The following is a 15,359-nucleotide window of genomic DNA, read 5'->3' as shown; positions in this document are numbered from 1 at the left end:
AAACTAACAATTTAAGAAATATTCTCAGAAAAGCTTTATATAACAATTTAATGTTTCAACATATGACAATGCAGATGCAGTGAACCTGAATAGAAGTAAATGTATTATCTATAATAGTCTACAGTATGTGTATGTTTACATAATTTGTGAGGAAGAAAAACAGCATCTGCTATTCAACTTTACATCACCTTTGAGTATGCAAGTCTCATTTAATTTCATGATTGTGAGCAATGGGATTAATTTGTATGAAGTTGTTGAATTTTTCTTGATATCATTTAAGCTATGATCATTTTCTGAGATCAGCTTATCATATGAAAAACACTCTAACGCAGCCTAAATATATTGTCAATCAAATCAGTGAAAGAGAAACAGCAATACTGTATACTGATTTGCAGGCGTGAGGGTGCATGCACACCCATAAATAAGACAAGCAAATAGTAAAGTTGTGTTACATTTCTGTAATAAAGACTTTTTCAAGGTCATGAAATTTCACACTTGTAAAAAATAAATGTCAAAATATTTTTTGTTCCAAATGTAATTTTTAGAGACTCTGTCAGCTACTTTCTCTGTCTTCATATTTAAGCATTTCTATAGTGAACTCTGAAAATCTAGGCTAGATTGAAAAAAATGTGACAGACAATTTCTTAGTTTATTTTTCAACTAGGAAATAGTCGGTCTCATATTTTCATTCTAGCCTACATTTTCAAAGTCCACTATAGAAATGCTTCAGTATGAAGACTGAGAAGAGCTGACAGATTCTCTAAAAATTACACTTGGAAAAAAATATATTTTGACATTTATTTTTTAACAAGCCATTGCGGAATGTTTTTTAAAACACCAGGCAAAAAATGTTTAGGCACTACATCTCCTGGATTCATCGTCATCAAATAAATACCCATACTTCCACCGATAGTTGACATGGCTGATTTTTTCCTACTTTTGGCACAGCTAGACAAACACCTGGGCCAATTCGCATTCTACTTTTTCCCACCCAGGAAAGGGAAGTTATTTAAATGCACATTTGCACAGCTGACAGTTAGAAAGGTATGTGTGCAGACAAATGCAGACAACAGTCAAAGCATTTTTGAGCAAAAAATAACAGCTTTGAATTACTCAGTGAATGAAGCTAAACTGCCCTCTGGGATGCAGACTACAGTTTCTGCCATTAATTCCTGCTCTGAGTTTTCCACCTAAGTAACTGTTGCTATAAACAGTTCTCCTAACGACTTATTCTGTGAGATTTATCCTTTCACCTCAGCTCAAGACAGAACCAGAATGCTTAGCAAATACTAATAATCTTACAAATGTAGACAAATATACATGTCCCAGGATAATGTTGTAAGATCAAATCACCAGGACTAGAGGTTTACACTTTACTAATAATCTTTCTATATTTGAATTTTGGTACTGGAAAATTAGGTTAACCATTATCAAAAACTATATATAGTGATGCCTGCAACTGAAAATACTAGAATAAAAGCTTGTTTCGTCCTCATTTAGATCTGCTTGTTGCCAGTACATATTACAAAAGCTTTTGTTCCACTTTTTTTTTTTTGCTCTAAAAGGTTCATTCAAATGCTATGTTTTAAAAGTTTTTTAAAAATCCTTTATTCTGTTATTACAAATAACTAGTGATCATTGCTGCCTGAGCTATTTTTCAGTCAACTCTTTCCTGCTGGAGTTAGTTGCAACTATTTCAAAACTGAACAGATACTCGCTGTAACAGTGATAAGTTCTAGCAGTCTCTGTAGTGTTCATTTCCTAACAGGGTCTAACTTGTAAGAGTGACACTCATTTTCATTGAATTTACTGTTCTTTTGCTCTCTCTCTTGCACGTGCTCACAAACATCTATAAACATACTTAAAATCACTGCTTTAAACTCTGTGACTATTACCTCAGATTCCTAGCATACAAGACATAAACTGAAAATCCCCCACTCCAGTGGTGGGATTCAAATTTTTTTACTACCGGTTCTGTGGGCATGGCTTAGTGGGCGTGGCAGGAGAAGGATACTATAAAATCACCAGTCAGTGGTGATATTTGATGGTTCTCCAAACTACTCAAAACTCCTGCTACCAGTTCTCCAGAACTGGTCAGAACCTGCTGAATATCATCTCTGCCCCGCTCTGAAACTCAAAGTATCTCTGCTACATCTTGGATCATTTGGCACATTTTCTTAAGGCTACTACATCAGAGCTTCAAAAGGGTGAATGTCAACAAAAACATGTGCACACGTGTGTGTGTGTGTGATTCATTAGCTGTTACTGTTTATCTGGCTTTTTGCAGCCCAGATCTAGTTGCCTTAGGCTTTTCTCATCTCTACTTTTCTTCTGCATTCCAAATGTTTGTTCGATTGTACTTGTACCAGTTTCATTTTTTTTTAACTCCCACTTAAAATACTCCAATATTCTCCTGGTAGTTCTACTGCTACCACCAGGCTAATCTGTTGACTAGTATTTCTGGAAATACTTCAAAGCATACCAAGTGCTTCCCATCATTGACTCACTTTTGAAAAAATGTTTCTGGATATGTTGGGGAATTGAGAGGCATTTTGGAGCTATGGAAACTGATGGTTAAAGGACAGCACACTTAGTTGCCTGAGGAAAAGTTATTTTGAACAATATTTTGAAACAATAAAATAAAGTAAAATCACAAAGATCAATGGGTTCTTCATGTGAAATATAACAACAGAGGTGCCAACCTACAGTCCATTTTGGCTTTCTTTTTGTAAAACAATGACATGATATATAATATGTCATATATTGCTGTTCATCTGAGGTTGTATTTACCTTCTTTTAAGAACTGCTAAAGACCAGATGATTTTTTTTATTATGTCCTGATACGTAAGACCATAGAATTCAAAGAGAGTGTACTTTCCTTTTCACCTGACTGTAGCTTGCCTTCAAAATATTTTACCTGTAATGTAAGTAATGCTCTGAAACAAGAATCTAAGATCAGAAAAAGTCAAGGTTTATTTATCAGAAGCATTTTGTACTCTGCTCTTTAGCCAAAAGAGTTCTCAGAGTGACTCAGAGATAATAAAAAGCAATCTAACTCCTGATTTTAGATTTACAAATTTAAAAAAAAATCAAAAATGTGATTATGACAGAGAATAGAGAAGAGGTACAAGAAAAAACAAATTTGGGCAATCCTGAACAATTAACAACTGGACGTATCAACTTTGTTACATACTTTCCATTTATTTTTCTCTCATCTTTGGCAACAGGTAATAGTCATGCCTTCTTTTGCCTCCTGCTTTTCTTGAATATTCCCATAAAGCCGACTGCTGAGCAAAGCATTTTGTGGAATAGCTTCCAATTACTCATAAATGTACAACTATCCTTAAGATTTCCCTTCACTTTCTAGTATAAACAAATCCAGTAAAACTACGTAAGAAGACATTCCTTATTGAGAGCCAAGTTTACCATTTATGTGTTACATTAATAAAAAGGAAGTATAATGATAGACAGGAAGTTGTTTTGTAATGGGAAAACAGCTTAAAGTGCTGGAAGGAGGGAAGGAAACTATTTTTTATCCTTTTCATGAAATATTTTAATAAAAGTACAGAACAACAAAATCTCTCTCCTAAAAGAAAAAATATTCCATTTATTGCCAAAACAAAAAGTTAAGAGTAATTCTCCCCTTCTTTATTTTGACCATTTTTTGTTTCCTTTTTATTCTATTTTAAACTAGCTCTATACCCGTTCTTCACTATGAAACTATGTGATCAGGCTTAGTTTTGGGGAGGAAAATAAGGAGGGGGGGAATTGTGCCTTTGCCTAGCAGCATCCATCAGTATTCATCTGGCTAGCGTCCTGTCAGTGTGTGAGAGAGTTGAGCTATTTGGAAACTGAAACAGTATTTGCTGTGTGAGCAAGGAGACAGCAAGGAGCCTGGGCGTGGCTTAGCTCAACTGCTCTGTACTAAAGCCGGTTGCTGCTGTGAAACTAAAACTGAAACTCCTCTCTTCTGCTTGTGTTTTGCATTTGGAACAGATTTCTTTTCAGGTGGGGAGGGCGGAATAGAACTCCTTAGCATCAGAGCGTGTTAATAATAATATACGAAATACTAATGCTCTGATGGTCATTTCAAATAATCCTTAGTGATCACCTAGAAGCCAAAAGGAATATGAATATGAATATATATATATATATATATATATATGGTATGAAGTTTTTTGGGGGGACTTTTCTTCTATTTTTTAACCTGAGAGAAATTGTGTGGCTGACTTTTTGAAATGCTGCAGCCACTAGGTATGAAATCTCCAATGTGGAAGCTACAGTACCCATGTTGTCGTCTTCTGAACTCCCAATCTCATCTTTCAAACACCCTTTTAATTGAAAAAAAAATGAGGATTTAAGCAAACAGAAAGGGAAGGGAAGAATCTCCAATAGCATCTTTTCTGGAATGGCAACATTTTCTTAGAAAATGGCTTCAACCCAATGCGATTAGAAACATGTGATTCCCAGCAGATAACAGTTGAGACAGAAAATAGCATCCATCACTAATTCTTTTAATTGCAACCATTAAATGATTGCTTGCCATTCACAGAAAACTGCTATCCAATGCATTCATTACATAGTATCTATTTGAGCGGCTATCTGGCTTCCAATGCCGAAAGCTGATATCTACCTTGATCACCTACATATTTATTTGTGTTTTCGTATTTCAAGCAGGGCCAGAACCCACCCTAGAGTGCACCCAATTTAACAGCATTCTGAGGCATTGGAAGAAATTAAAAGAGCAGCTAACGCAGCAGATAACCAATGCTGTTTGAAAGGCTGCTTTGTACCAGGCAAAACTGCCAGGGTCCATTAGAAGGAATGGAGACCCAGAAAATATCACATTGTCAAGGATTTGATGAAAGACCAATCCTGCCTTTATTGCTGTTAAGTTTATATTTTGGCTTCTGAGCATGGATTTACAAAGACCCCGATGTTACTTATTGTTTTGCTCACCTCTTTAACATGGGTATGAAAAGATACAGACATGTCCAGTAAGATTTTGCGCTGCTCCACCCGCCGAACAAAATCTTGTATCCGGTCTTCCAGCTGATGGGCTGCTTGATAAATCTCTTCAGGATCACACTCTCCTGTCTGTGCCAGCTGCTCAGCTGCTTCTAGCAATTTGTCTGCATTAGTATATGTGTTCTGCAGAAATGGCAAGAGAATAAGAGTTGCAGAGGGATTGTACAAACATTTATACTGACCCACAAAATATTCCCAACCCCCCTTTTGTAACCTCTAATGCCCTTTAAGATTGCACTATTGAAACCTAGCAGTACATTGCTGAATTGCTGAGTCATTATTTCCAATCAAGATTTGGTGGCAAATGGAAGAAACCATGTACGCCAAGCTTCTAGTAGTTTTCATCTTCCTCTGAAAGAAGCAGAGTATAAATCCTGGATTCTCTGTTGATATCATCATCCTTTCTTTTGAAGACCCATGGCATCAATAAGCACATGGTTTAAGACACTGCACTTACAGGAGAACATTTGCAAGTCTGTCATTTACTTTCATATTCACAACTGGCTTTGGTAAATGCTTTTAAGATGATCTTATGTTATTTGCTTTGTGTGCAAAAATTGAAAAGAAGGTCAGGCACAGCCCTTGAATCAAGGAAGAAAGGTGTGATGTACTTAATGCATGTGTTTATTAAATTATTCAGCAAAGTAAATTACAGCAAAACAACATACAGATATTTCATATCACCAGGGATCACTGGATTACAGGGCCTTCAAATGAGATCAACGGGACATAAGTCAGTAATATGATGTACCCGTGTGACACAGCCAATTCAGAAGGGCTCTGAGTTATTATTTGGCATGAACAAAATCTTTCTAGAGGAAAGGGAAGGTAAAATGCTAGCTGGGGAATTAGGTGAGTTGAAGTCCGTACAACTTAAAGGTGCCATATATGAAAAACACTTCATTTCAGTACTTGTTTTTAGAGTAATCAAGATTATCACTGCATATTTATCCTCTGACTTTGAAAAATCATCTGGGCTCAGCTCCTATAAACATTTGCAAACCTTCTTTTATAGGAATTGGAAGCTGTCTTGCCACTATCCTACTGCTTTATTCCTTTGGCTACAAAATGTCATAATGTATCAGAAGGATTCTGGAATGATACGAATAGTATGATAAATAGACACATTTGCTGGCACACATCCTCCTATTTTTTTCTTCTTCTTTGCATATGTGCCTTGCAACCACAATCAAGCAAATAATATTTTATCAAATAAAATATCAAGCTACTGAAAACTGTGCTTAAACACTATGACTGTACTGCATGTTTCACAGTAAAATAAATAAGCTACCTCATCACACTTGTAAACAAATCATACCCCCCTACAGGCTAAATAAATCATAAAAATTCAAGGGTAGCTTGACCATGTTGCATAGTACACATTATACTTTGTCAAGCCTCGTTGACATCTTCAAATGCAACTGAAATCACTGTACAGGGGGAATACAAGATATGAAAGATCTCCCCATATAAACTACCATGCTCCTAATTATTTGTAGAGATATAACAAAAAAATCCATTCTGAAACATTTTAAATGTGTAATCTTTTGCCCATCTCTACAAATTTGGCCATCATGGGCTCTGGAGAAAGAGAATAAAATTCTCAGTAATTCAAGACGAATGGTTACACGAGCAATTTATGTTCTAGAGCTCGCGAGCTGCCCAATAGTTCATTTTCTATTAATGCACACCTTTCCAGGTGGCATAGGGAATGTTCAGAATAGCAACTGGCAAACAACAGAAGTTATTTCAAGGTGGCTACAAATTTTCCCATAGTTCAGGAAATGAAGAGATGCACACATAAACATTCGTATAAGTGAGTGCAAGGTATGGTTTTAGGGCATACTTGCCTTGTTGGTCCATTTTCCAAGAGGCCACAGGGAGCCAAGGGTAGGTGATTCTGCTATTCTTTGATGGTGCTCCTGATCTGGAATAACCCCCTCCCCCATTAGACTCATTCTTCCTTATGAGTTTTTCAGGAAGTTATTGAAAACTGGATTATTTGGGAGAGCATTTTCTTGAATGTTTGAGTGGCACCATCTCCATTATTTTTATTTACTTTTATTTTTCAGGTCCTTTTTTATGGTGGATGTTTTAACAGTTTTTATACTAAATACCTTGTAAGCTGCTGAGAGTACACTGACTGTGGCAAGGTACAAGTTCAACAAATAAATAACAAACACATTATGTAAGTGTTTTTGGCCGGTAAAAATGTATAAACAATTAAACGGATTTCTTCAGTGCAATTTTTAAAAATATTATTTTAGAAGAGATTTTATATATTGTTTTAATGATCTTGGCTTCTGGACACACCATCTCTCTATTTATTGCATATATGTGACTATTTACTGGATTTATCCAAAGGGTAGAAAGGTTTTGAATTTAATATCCCACTACAGGTAGTCTGTGACTTACGACCACAATTAAACCCAAAATTTCTGTCGCTAAGCAAGTCAGTTGTTAAGTGAGTTTGTCCCATTTCACAACTTTTCTTGCCACCGTTGTTAAGTGAATCATTGCAGTTGCTAAGTTAATAACGTAGTTGTTCAATGAATCTGGTTTCCTCATTCCCTTTGCTTGTTAGAAAGTCGCAAAAGGTGATCACATGATCCTGGGACACTGCAACCGTCATAAATAAGAGTCAGTTGCCAAGCATCTGCATTTTGATCATGTGACCATGGGGATGCTGCAGCTGTGCTAAGGGTGAAAAATTATCGCAAGTCACTTTTTTCAGTGCCATTGTAACTTTGAATGATCACTAAATGAACGAGGACTACCTGTATTAGAGATTCTCCTTTCCCCAATTCATGAGTAACAAAAACAAAAAAAGGTTACTGAATTAATGACTACCAATTAAAATTAATCACCTGTAAAATAAGTTTCCCCATTTATAAAGATGCTCGATTCTCTCATCTAAATATATTGAACATTTTTTACTCAAGGACCCAAAACTGCCTCATGGATCTGTTCCATCAGAAACAGTAAAGAGGGAGCAGGAGAAACAAGATGGAAATGATGTGAAGGAAAGGGATACCTTCATTAAAGGGGAAAGAAAACTGGACGGAGAGGAGTACCGGGGAGACAAATGGAGAAGGAAACAAAAAGAAAAGATTAAACGTCAGCTCCTGCAAGGTGCCTATGCTTTCAAGCTGCAATATTTGCAACCAGTTGTATCTCCTTGTTGTGTGTGTCAAACAACTGCAGCTTGAAAGCATGGGGGCCTTGCAGGATTTCCAGCCCTGACATTTTTCAAGTGAATGGCAAGAATAGCGCCGATGATGAACCCCCTTACCTGAGCCACTTCTTCAAAGTCTTCGTGGCGCTTCTGTAGCGCTCTGGCTCGATGCAAAGATTTCCCAACTCCTGTATGTTTACTAAGGAAAGCTTCTCCATGGTTTTCGATCCAATCCAGCACCTGCAAGAGAGATCATGAATGAAATACAATTGTACATTTCTAAGTTTCTTCTAATGGGTTCTGCTGTTGTGGAACAGAATAGTATAAATCAACTGAAGCCATCTTTCATTATTTTCCTAATAGTCTTCCCTAAAATGTTTTACTGTATCATGGAATATAGATACTCCAGAGACAAATTCAAATGTCAGTGAAAAGCCAGCAATTATTAACATTCTTACTCCATACCTTAGGATTATTATATACATATACAAACTTCCACTACCTGGATGATATTGTTATAAGTCCAGTAGTTCAGACACCCAGACTGGTAGCAATTTCTCTCACCAGAGTTTGCAAGGATAAAAGGCAAGTTCTCCATTTATTGCTGAGTTTGTAAACTAAGTAATCAAGTTGTCTGCTATGGGGATATGTGGCCTGCTAATAGAAAAAGCATCCTTTTGAAATCAGCAAAAGTGCAGCTACTCCAGCAATCATTCTCACAGTCAGAAAAATTTGGAAAACTAAATTAAATTATCCTGAGAAAAAACACTCCCCCTTCACAAATACTGATACACAGAGCTGCCTCTAAATTGTACATTGCTTTAAGAGATTAATTTCCCATGCCACTATCCAGCAGCATGTGCATGCAGGAATATCACCGGTATCTTCTTTAAACCACAGATTCTAGGTCCTATCTGCAAAACTCCTTGGCAGACAAATTCATACAGAAGAGTCCCTAAGGACATGATGTTTGAAAATCAACGAACTGAAATGCAATTTTACCCTGACCCAAGGAGCAGCCCTTTCATGCTTTAACCATAAAATGCAAGATTTCAACTGAACCATCTGGCAAAAATTTCTTTCCATTCACTTTTTTTCCATTCCATTCAAATCCCAATGATTTTAGTAATCAGAATCTATTCAGTAACTATAACGTTCTAGGAACTGAAGCCAACATATACATCCCGATACTATGGCAGTTAAAACAGTAACTGAAACAAGATGTTCCCTATTCTGCAAATTCTCTACAGATACATCATGCCAGCAAGTATTTGTACAATTAAGGAGCTCTTCACTTGAACAGGAAGCCTTAATTCAGCCTATACAAGAAATGTTTGGCGGAATGGCATGTCTTCTACCAGTCAACTTTCACCCTGGAGCCTACAGAGGGAACCCTTATTCATCAAGCATCTGCTTAAATTAGCTTGAGACAATATACTCACTCTTTTGACTAAAATTCATTATACACATGTCTGCCCTGACTAAGTACCCCTCAAAGATATAACAACAAAATTACAAGAAAAGCGTTACTTCTGTTGAATCAGACTTCTGATCCTTTGGTTTAATGTTGACTATTTGGGCTAACATAGTTTCTCCAAGTTCTCAGAACCGCTGTTTGATATCCTGCATAACTACAAAAGACAGCAGAGAGAAAAAAGGACACCATGCCTTTATGTCATCAACTCTGTAAAGGATCTTTATGCCTCTGCCTTAGTCATATTCCAAGGAAATACTTAGCCAACACATCAAAAATAAATGAACCCATTTTCTTTCACATCTGGCAATCATGGAATCTATTCTAAAGCAGCGTCTCAAAACCTTGTTAAAACAATAAATCTAATTCAAACATTGCACTATTACGGATGATTGCAATTTAGAATCCAAACTACAATTTGAGCTTCCAAGCATGTGCTAAGTCCATTATTTAGAATTACTAGTCTACTTTAATTTTCATTCTGATTCCATTCTCGGGGCGAGCGCACACACACACACACACACTCCCCTCACCACAAGGCCGCTTCTATCGGCAGACGAAAGCTCCCTTGAAGGCAGAAACCCCAGCCGCTTCAGGGCAAGGCGTGGCTGCCCATGTCCCTCGCCTTTAGGCAGTCTCTTTCGGGTGATGGAAGCTCCCCAAATGCAGTCACCAGCCACTTCAATCGGCCGGTAGAAGCGGCCTCGCGGGAGGTGTGTGTGCGCTCGCCCGAGGCCACTTCTACCGGCCGATCAAAGTGGTTGGTGACTGCATTTGGGGAGCTTCCATCACCCAAAAGAGACTGCCTAAAGACGAGGGGACATGGGCAGCCACGCCTTGCCCCAAAGTGGCTGGGGACTCTGCCTTCAAGGGAGCTTTCATCTGCCGAAAGAAGCGGCCTCGCAGCAAGGGGAGTGTGTGTGTGTGCGCTCGCCCCGAGGCTGCTTCTACCGGCCGATTGAAGTGGCTGGTGACTGCATTTGGGGAGTTTCCATTGCCTGAGACTGCCTAAAGGTGAGGGGACACGGGTAGCCACGCCACGCCCTGAAGCGGCTGGGGACTCTGCCTTCAGGGAGCTTCTATCGGCTATCAAGGTATTCTAGCCTAGGCTACCTGCAGGGCTCCTAAAGGCAAGTTTCCTCCCCATCCCCCCTGCCCTTCCCCCGCCCATTTCTCTTCACCTCGTGTAGTTCTAACGAACGATGTGAGAAATGGCGGGGAAAAGCATGGTTTAAATAGGCCTAAATTTTGGGGGCGGGGCTTAATTTCACCTCATGCCTAGAAATCATGCTGGGCCTTCCTATTGGTGGAGGCCGTATTATTGGAGAAACACGGTAGAAAGCAGGAAATCAATGGATTTCTTGCTTTCTAGCTAATCTAAAAGCAGAGCTGAACCTTCCTTAGGACCGAAGCTTCTATTTTTCAGTGCAGACTCAGGTAGCAAATTGCAGAATGGTAGATCTCTAAGTGAATCTGTGATTCCGTGAGCAACTCAATCTGCCTGCCTGCTTTGCCCGATTTTGGGTAAAAGTTGCTCTTTTTTAAATAAAAATTCAATATTTACATAAATATTTACAATATTTACATACAAGCCACGCCCAACCAGTCACGTGACCACCAAGCCACACCCAGTCAGCAAGTCATGCCCATCTAGTCACATAATCACCAAGCCACACCCACAAATTAGGCCACGCCCACAGAACCAGTTAAGAAATTTGAAGCCCATCCCTGCTTTAAAGCCCTTCACAGCATAGAGTCTGGTTATTTGAAGGATTGTCTCTTCCTGATTACATCTGCTCATCCCATCAGATTTGGCAAGAAAGGCCATGTTGCAGGTCCCACCTATCAGGGAACTATACTTAGCGGGCCCAAGAAAATTGGCCTTATCTGCCTTGGTGCTTGCCTTATAAATTCTCCCCCTCCCAAAGTCAGATCACATCCATCCCAATTTATTTTCTGGAAATTCTTCAAAATCTGGCTTTGTCATTAGGCCTGGGGGTGTCTCAAGGGACTGGTGAGATCTTGAGGAGGCTCTAATGTTGAGCAAATCTATTGTAATGTGTTAGTCATGTCTATTGTTTGAACTTTTTTTTCTGTAGGCTGGCCAGAGTCACTTCTTGTGCACGCAATCTATTAAGTCATGGTATTCACCTGAACCACTAGTCAGCTAGTCAGCTTCAGGTAGTGACTTCTCCTGAATTAGAAACCAGACTGTGAGTTCTAGCCCTCCCTCAGGCACAAAAGTCAGATGGCTAACTTTGGACCAATCATTCTCTCTCAACCACCACAAAGTGCTGTTGTGGAGAATATTAGGAGATAGGAGATTAGGCATGTACAATGCCTTAAGTTGACAAAAACATGTAGTTGATTGGTTGGATGGGCAGATAGATAGTCTATTCCAGACAGGGTATTTTTTCCTCTTATAAACCGCTGTCCAATTTGGCCATTTCATGCTGATTGTTTTATCATGTATGAAAACCAAGTCAACACTTATTTCCACAAAGCCTTTTTTATTTGAGATTACTTTGGGGAACAAGAATAATTTTAGAATATGCAAGTTTAGCCATTTTGAAATAGATTTGGCAAATGAGATAGGGAGAGCACTTATATTTTCAGGATAGTAGGGATTAAGCCCTTGCCCCTTCAGAATCTCAATACATCTTTCTCCAGTTGAACACTGGGAAGTGTTAGAACTCACAACAACTTCCTTCCCCAAGGATATGCAAAGGAGTGAAATGAAAGTAGACTATGTAAACTACAGGAGTTTACACCAGTGATACTTTTGCCCAAACAGATGCTACTCATCTATGCAGATAAAACAATATGCTAGAAGTTCCACTTTATCAAAGTAAAACCTGTCCATAGATAGAAATTAGACATCATCACAGATTAAATTTGGGGAGTAGTTGCCAATAGAGGACTTCAGGAGTTGCCTAATAAGGTCTCAATTTTACATTTCTTTAAAACGTCGGAAACATTCATTTACTTCAAAAAGATTATGATTAATTTAAGGGCACAATACACTGGTTACATTACCAAGAATGGATTGGGCAATTAGGGGCTATGGTCCTTTTGGAGATCTTTTTCTTTGGGTTTCAGGTTCTTCCATTGCTAAGGAATGTGATTCTACAATAATTTGTGAGACTTTGACAGTGATTGCAGCACTGTTCCAGAGGTTACTGGAATACCTCTATGCAGTGGTGGGATTCAACCAGTGTTACTACCGGTCTGATGATTATGTTTTGTGCACGCATGCCTTTAGCTGTGCTGCCGGGATAGCTGAAAAGCACTGCGCGCAGGTGCGCAGCATTTGGAAAGCGTCTTTTTTCCTGCTTTTTCAACTGTGCAGCTGTGCCGCGCAAAGCAGCTGAGATTGAAAAAGCATGAAAGAAAGGACAGGTAAGAGACTGGGTGAGTGGGTGGGCCAAACAGCAGCAAACACAGAACCGGTTGGGTGTCTGCTGTTCTTCAGAGCTACTGGTTCTATATAGCTGGACAGAACCGGTAGCATCCCACCCCTGCCTGTTTGTGAAGTTGGACCAGAGGGATATGGTAGCCCTGCTGCTAGTGTATTGACAACCCTGCTGCCCAAAATAAGTTCTCCAAGACTTCCTCAGCCTCATTTTCAGGTTGCTGCTAGAAGCACTGAATAGTTCAGAGTTTGGAAACATCAGGCTCCAAGCCTTGGAAATGGGAGCTGGACTGTCCTGGGAATTTGTGGCCTCCAACAGTGACTGTACAATTATTGCATGTAATTTTGGTTCTTACACACAAAGGTAGGCATGCATATGCTGAAGTTGGTATACACTTCATAGCAGATGTCATCTGGATATGGAGGTTGTTGAAATGAGTCTTTTGCTGTGCTCACATCACTTTTGGGCCAAGTTGTGGATTCCTTATTCCTCCATAAGTACAAAACTCCTATTAAATTTGCACCAGACACCTGACTTGTATTTGCCAAGATCTGGATATTCATGGGTAGAACCATTTGATATAAATGGAATGAAATGACATTTCACAATGCTATCTAGGATTCTTCTAAGCTTGTGCAACCCAAGGTAAAGAAAAGGGTATTCTGTAGCATGAGTTCCAGAAGGACACATCTCCCATCTGGCTCCTAAAACCAACCATTTCAGGTCTTCATTAATTGGAGGAGCCAGTTTCATATATAATGGGAGGACTTTAATTCCCCATTAGCTCCTAGTTAATTAAGTTGAGCCTGATGGCAATGGGAATTAACATACTGATTATATGGTTTCTACTGCTTTTATCTTTTATTTACCAGACAAATAGTTCCTGCCCATGCTGACTCCTTACTAATTCTATTGCTTTATTTTGAAAATTGTGCTCCCTGTTTATATTTTTGAGTTAATTCTCTTTTTATGTACCTTGGGATATCCAACTAGGCTTTTGAAATCATCTGACTCCTCAATGAGCACTCTTCTTCAACTCTTCAGTAATTTTGTGTATTTGAAGTCTCTGGCCAACATTCTTTGCAGTGCATCAAGAACACACAAGCAAAGACATGTACTTGATCTACATTTGGGTGGCAAGAGCTTCACAATATTTGCAGATGCACTGAAGGTCTCAAAGTGAGTGGCATCATGATACCGATGAGGGGTAACATTTCAAGGATAGTGTTTTTGAGATTTTTCTCATTCAGACTTTATAGGAAACACTCATATCATTTTTCAATAATCAGGATCAGACAGGATTTTTAGATGGTATTTGGGTCCGGAACTGCCAGCTGTCCAGCAGAAATCTACTGGTATATCAGTGCTACAGTACCACCCTTCCTTCTTCAAATTCAGCATTTTATTTCAGCCTACTTTTGTAATTGGAACAAACCAAGATCAATATGAAAATCCACTGGCTGAGAATTTTGCTTTTTAAAACTTCCCCTTAGAATAAGAAGGTGTGGGTAGCCTCTGCATGCATTTTCCATTCAGAATCCCCAATACCAGGAGATATGGACTGACCTGTTGTACATCCTGTTGAAAGACACAGAGTTGAAGCCGTTGATGTAAGCGAACTTTTCGATGTTGCCAAATGTTCTCCAATTGCCTCTGGTGATGCAGCACTTCATGAATAACATCTAGGACATGGTGCACTGCCTTGGAGTAATTGGCTGAAGCAGTTAGGGAATCTGAGCTTCCAGGTGTCAAAGGTCGTTGCAGTTTGTCAAGCAGTGATTTCCCATCCTGACTTACCTAGAAAGTAAGAATGAAGGTATTTATATACCGGCTGCAGAGTTCTATAATATGGAACTGCAACACTGGTTTTGCCATTTTGATATTATCTTTACAAAAATAGCATATTGGAATTTATTTTAGATGAAATCAAACAAATAAAGAAAGGATTCAAGATTTCATTTCAACACTTTCACCTGATCAAGAAATCCTACTTTTAGAAATCTTTTTTAAGTTGTAAAACTTTATTGGAGAAACAGAACTACAGAGGTAAAGAACTCTTATAGACTCAAATCTTGGTCTATGACAGCGGTCACTGTTAAAATTCCAAGCTTGTTAAAAAGCAAGGCATTTTGTTTTAATTTTATTATTCAATCTTCAAAATGAATGTACAAATTTGTCTTCACAAACCATAATATTTACTTAGAAAAGAGGGAGACGATGTTTTGTTTGTAGTAGTTACATTTACACATTTCTCTGTGTAAGTCTGAGA

At 38.6% G+C, this 15,359-nt stretch overlaps 1 protein-coding gene across 1 annotated transcript in view; it reads right to left on the bottom strand.

Moving 5' to 3' along the window:
- Positions 1–15,359, bottom strand: part of TRIO (trio Rho guanine nucleotide exchange factor) — a 267,208-nt gene that overhangs the window by 137,072 nt on the left and 114,777 nt on the right. The window contains exons 9-11 of the mRNA XM_026673423.2: positions 14,657–14,887; positions 8,321–8,443; positions 4,960–5,151 (exon numbers count right to left, since the gene is read on the bottom strand). Of these exons, the coding sequence (XP_026529208.1) occupies positions 4,960–5,151; positions 8,321–8,443; positions 14,657–14,887 (546 nt within the window). The remainder of the gene's footprint in view (positions 1–4,959; positions 5,152–8,320; positions 8,444–14,656; positions 14,888–15,359) is intronic.

Source organism: Notechis scutatus, chromosome 3, assembly GCF_049901735.1.
Source record: "Notechis scutatus isolate UNSWTSFEM ecotype Mainland chromosome 3, rNotScu1.2, whole genome shotgun sequence".
Lineage (NCBI taxonomy): Eukaryota > Metazoa > Chordata > Lepidosauria > Squamata > Elapidae > Notechis > Notechis scutatus.
The sequence above is the reverse complement of the archived record's forward strand: the minus strand, read 5'-3'. Positions and strand labels throughout refer to the sequence as shown.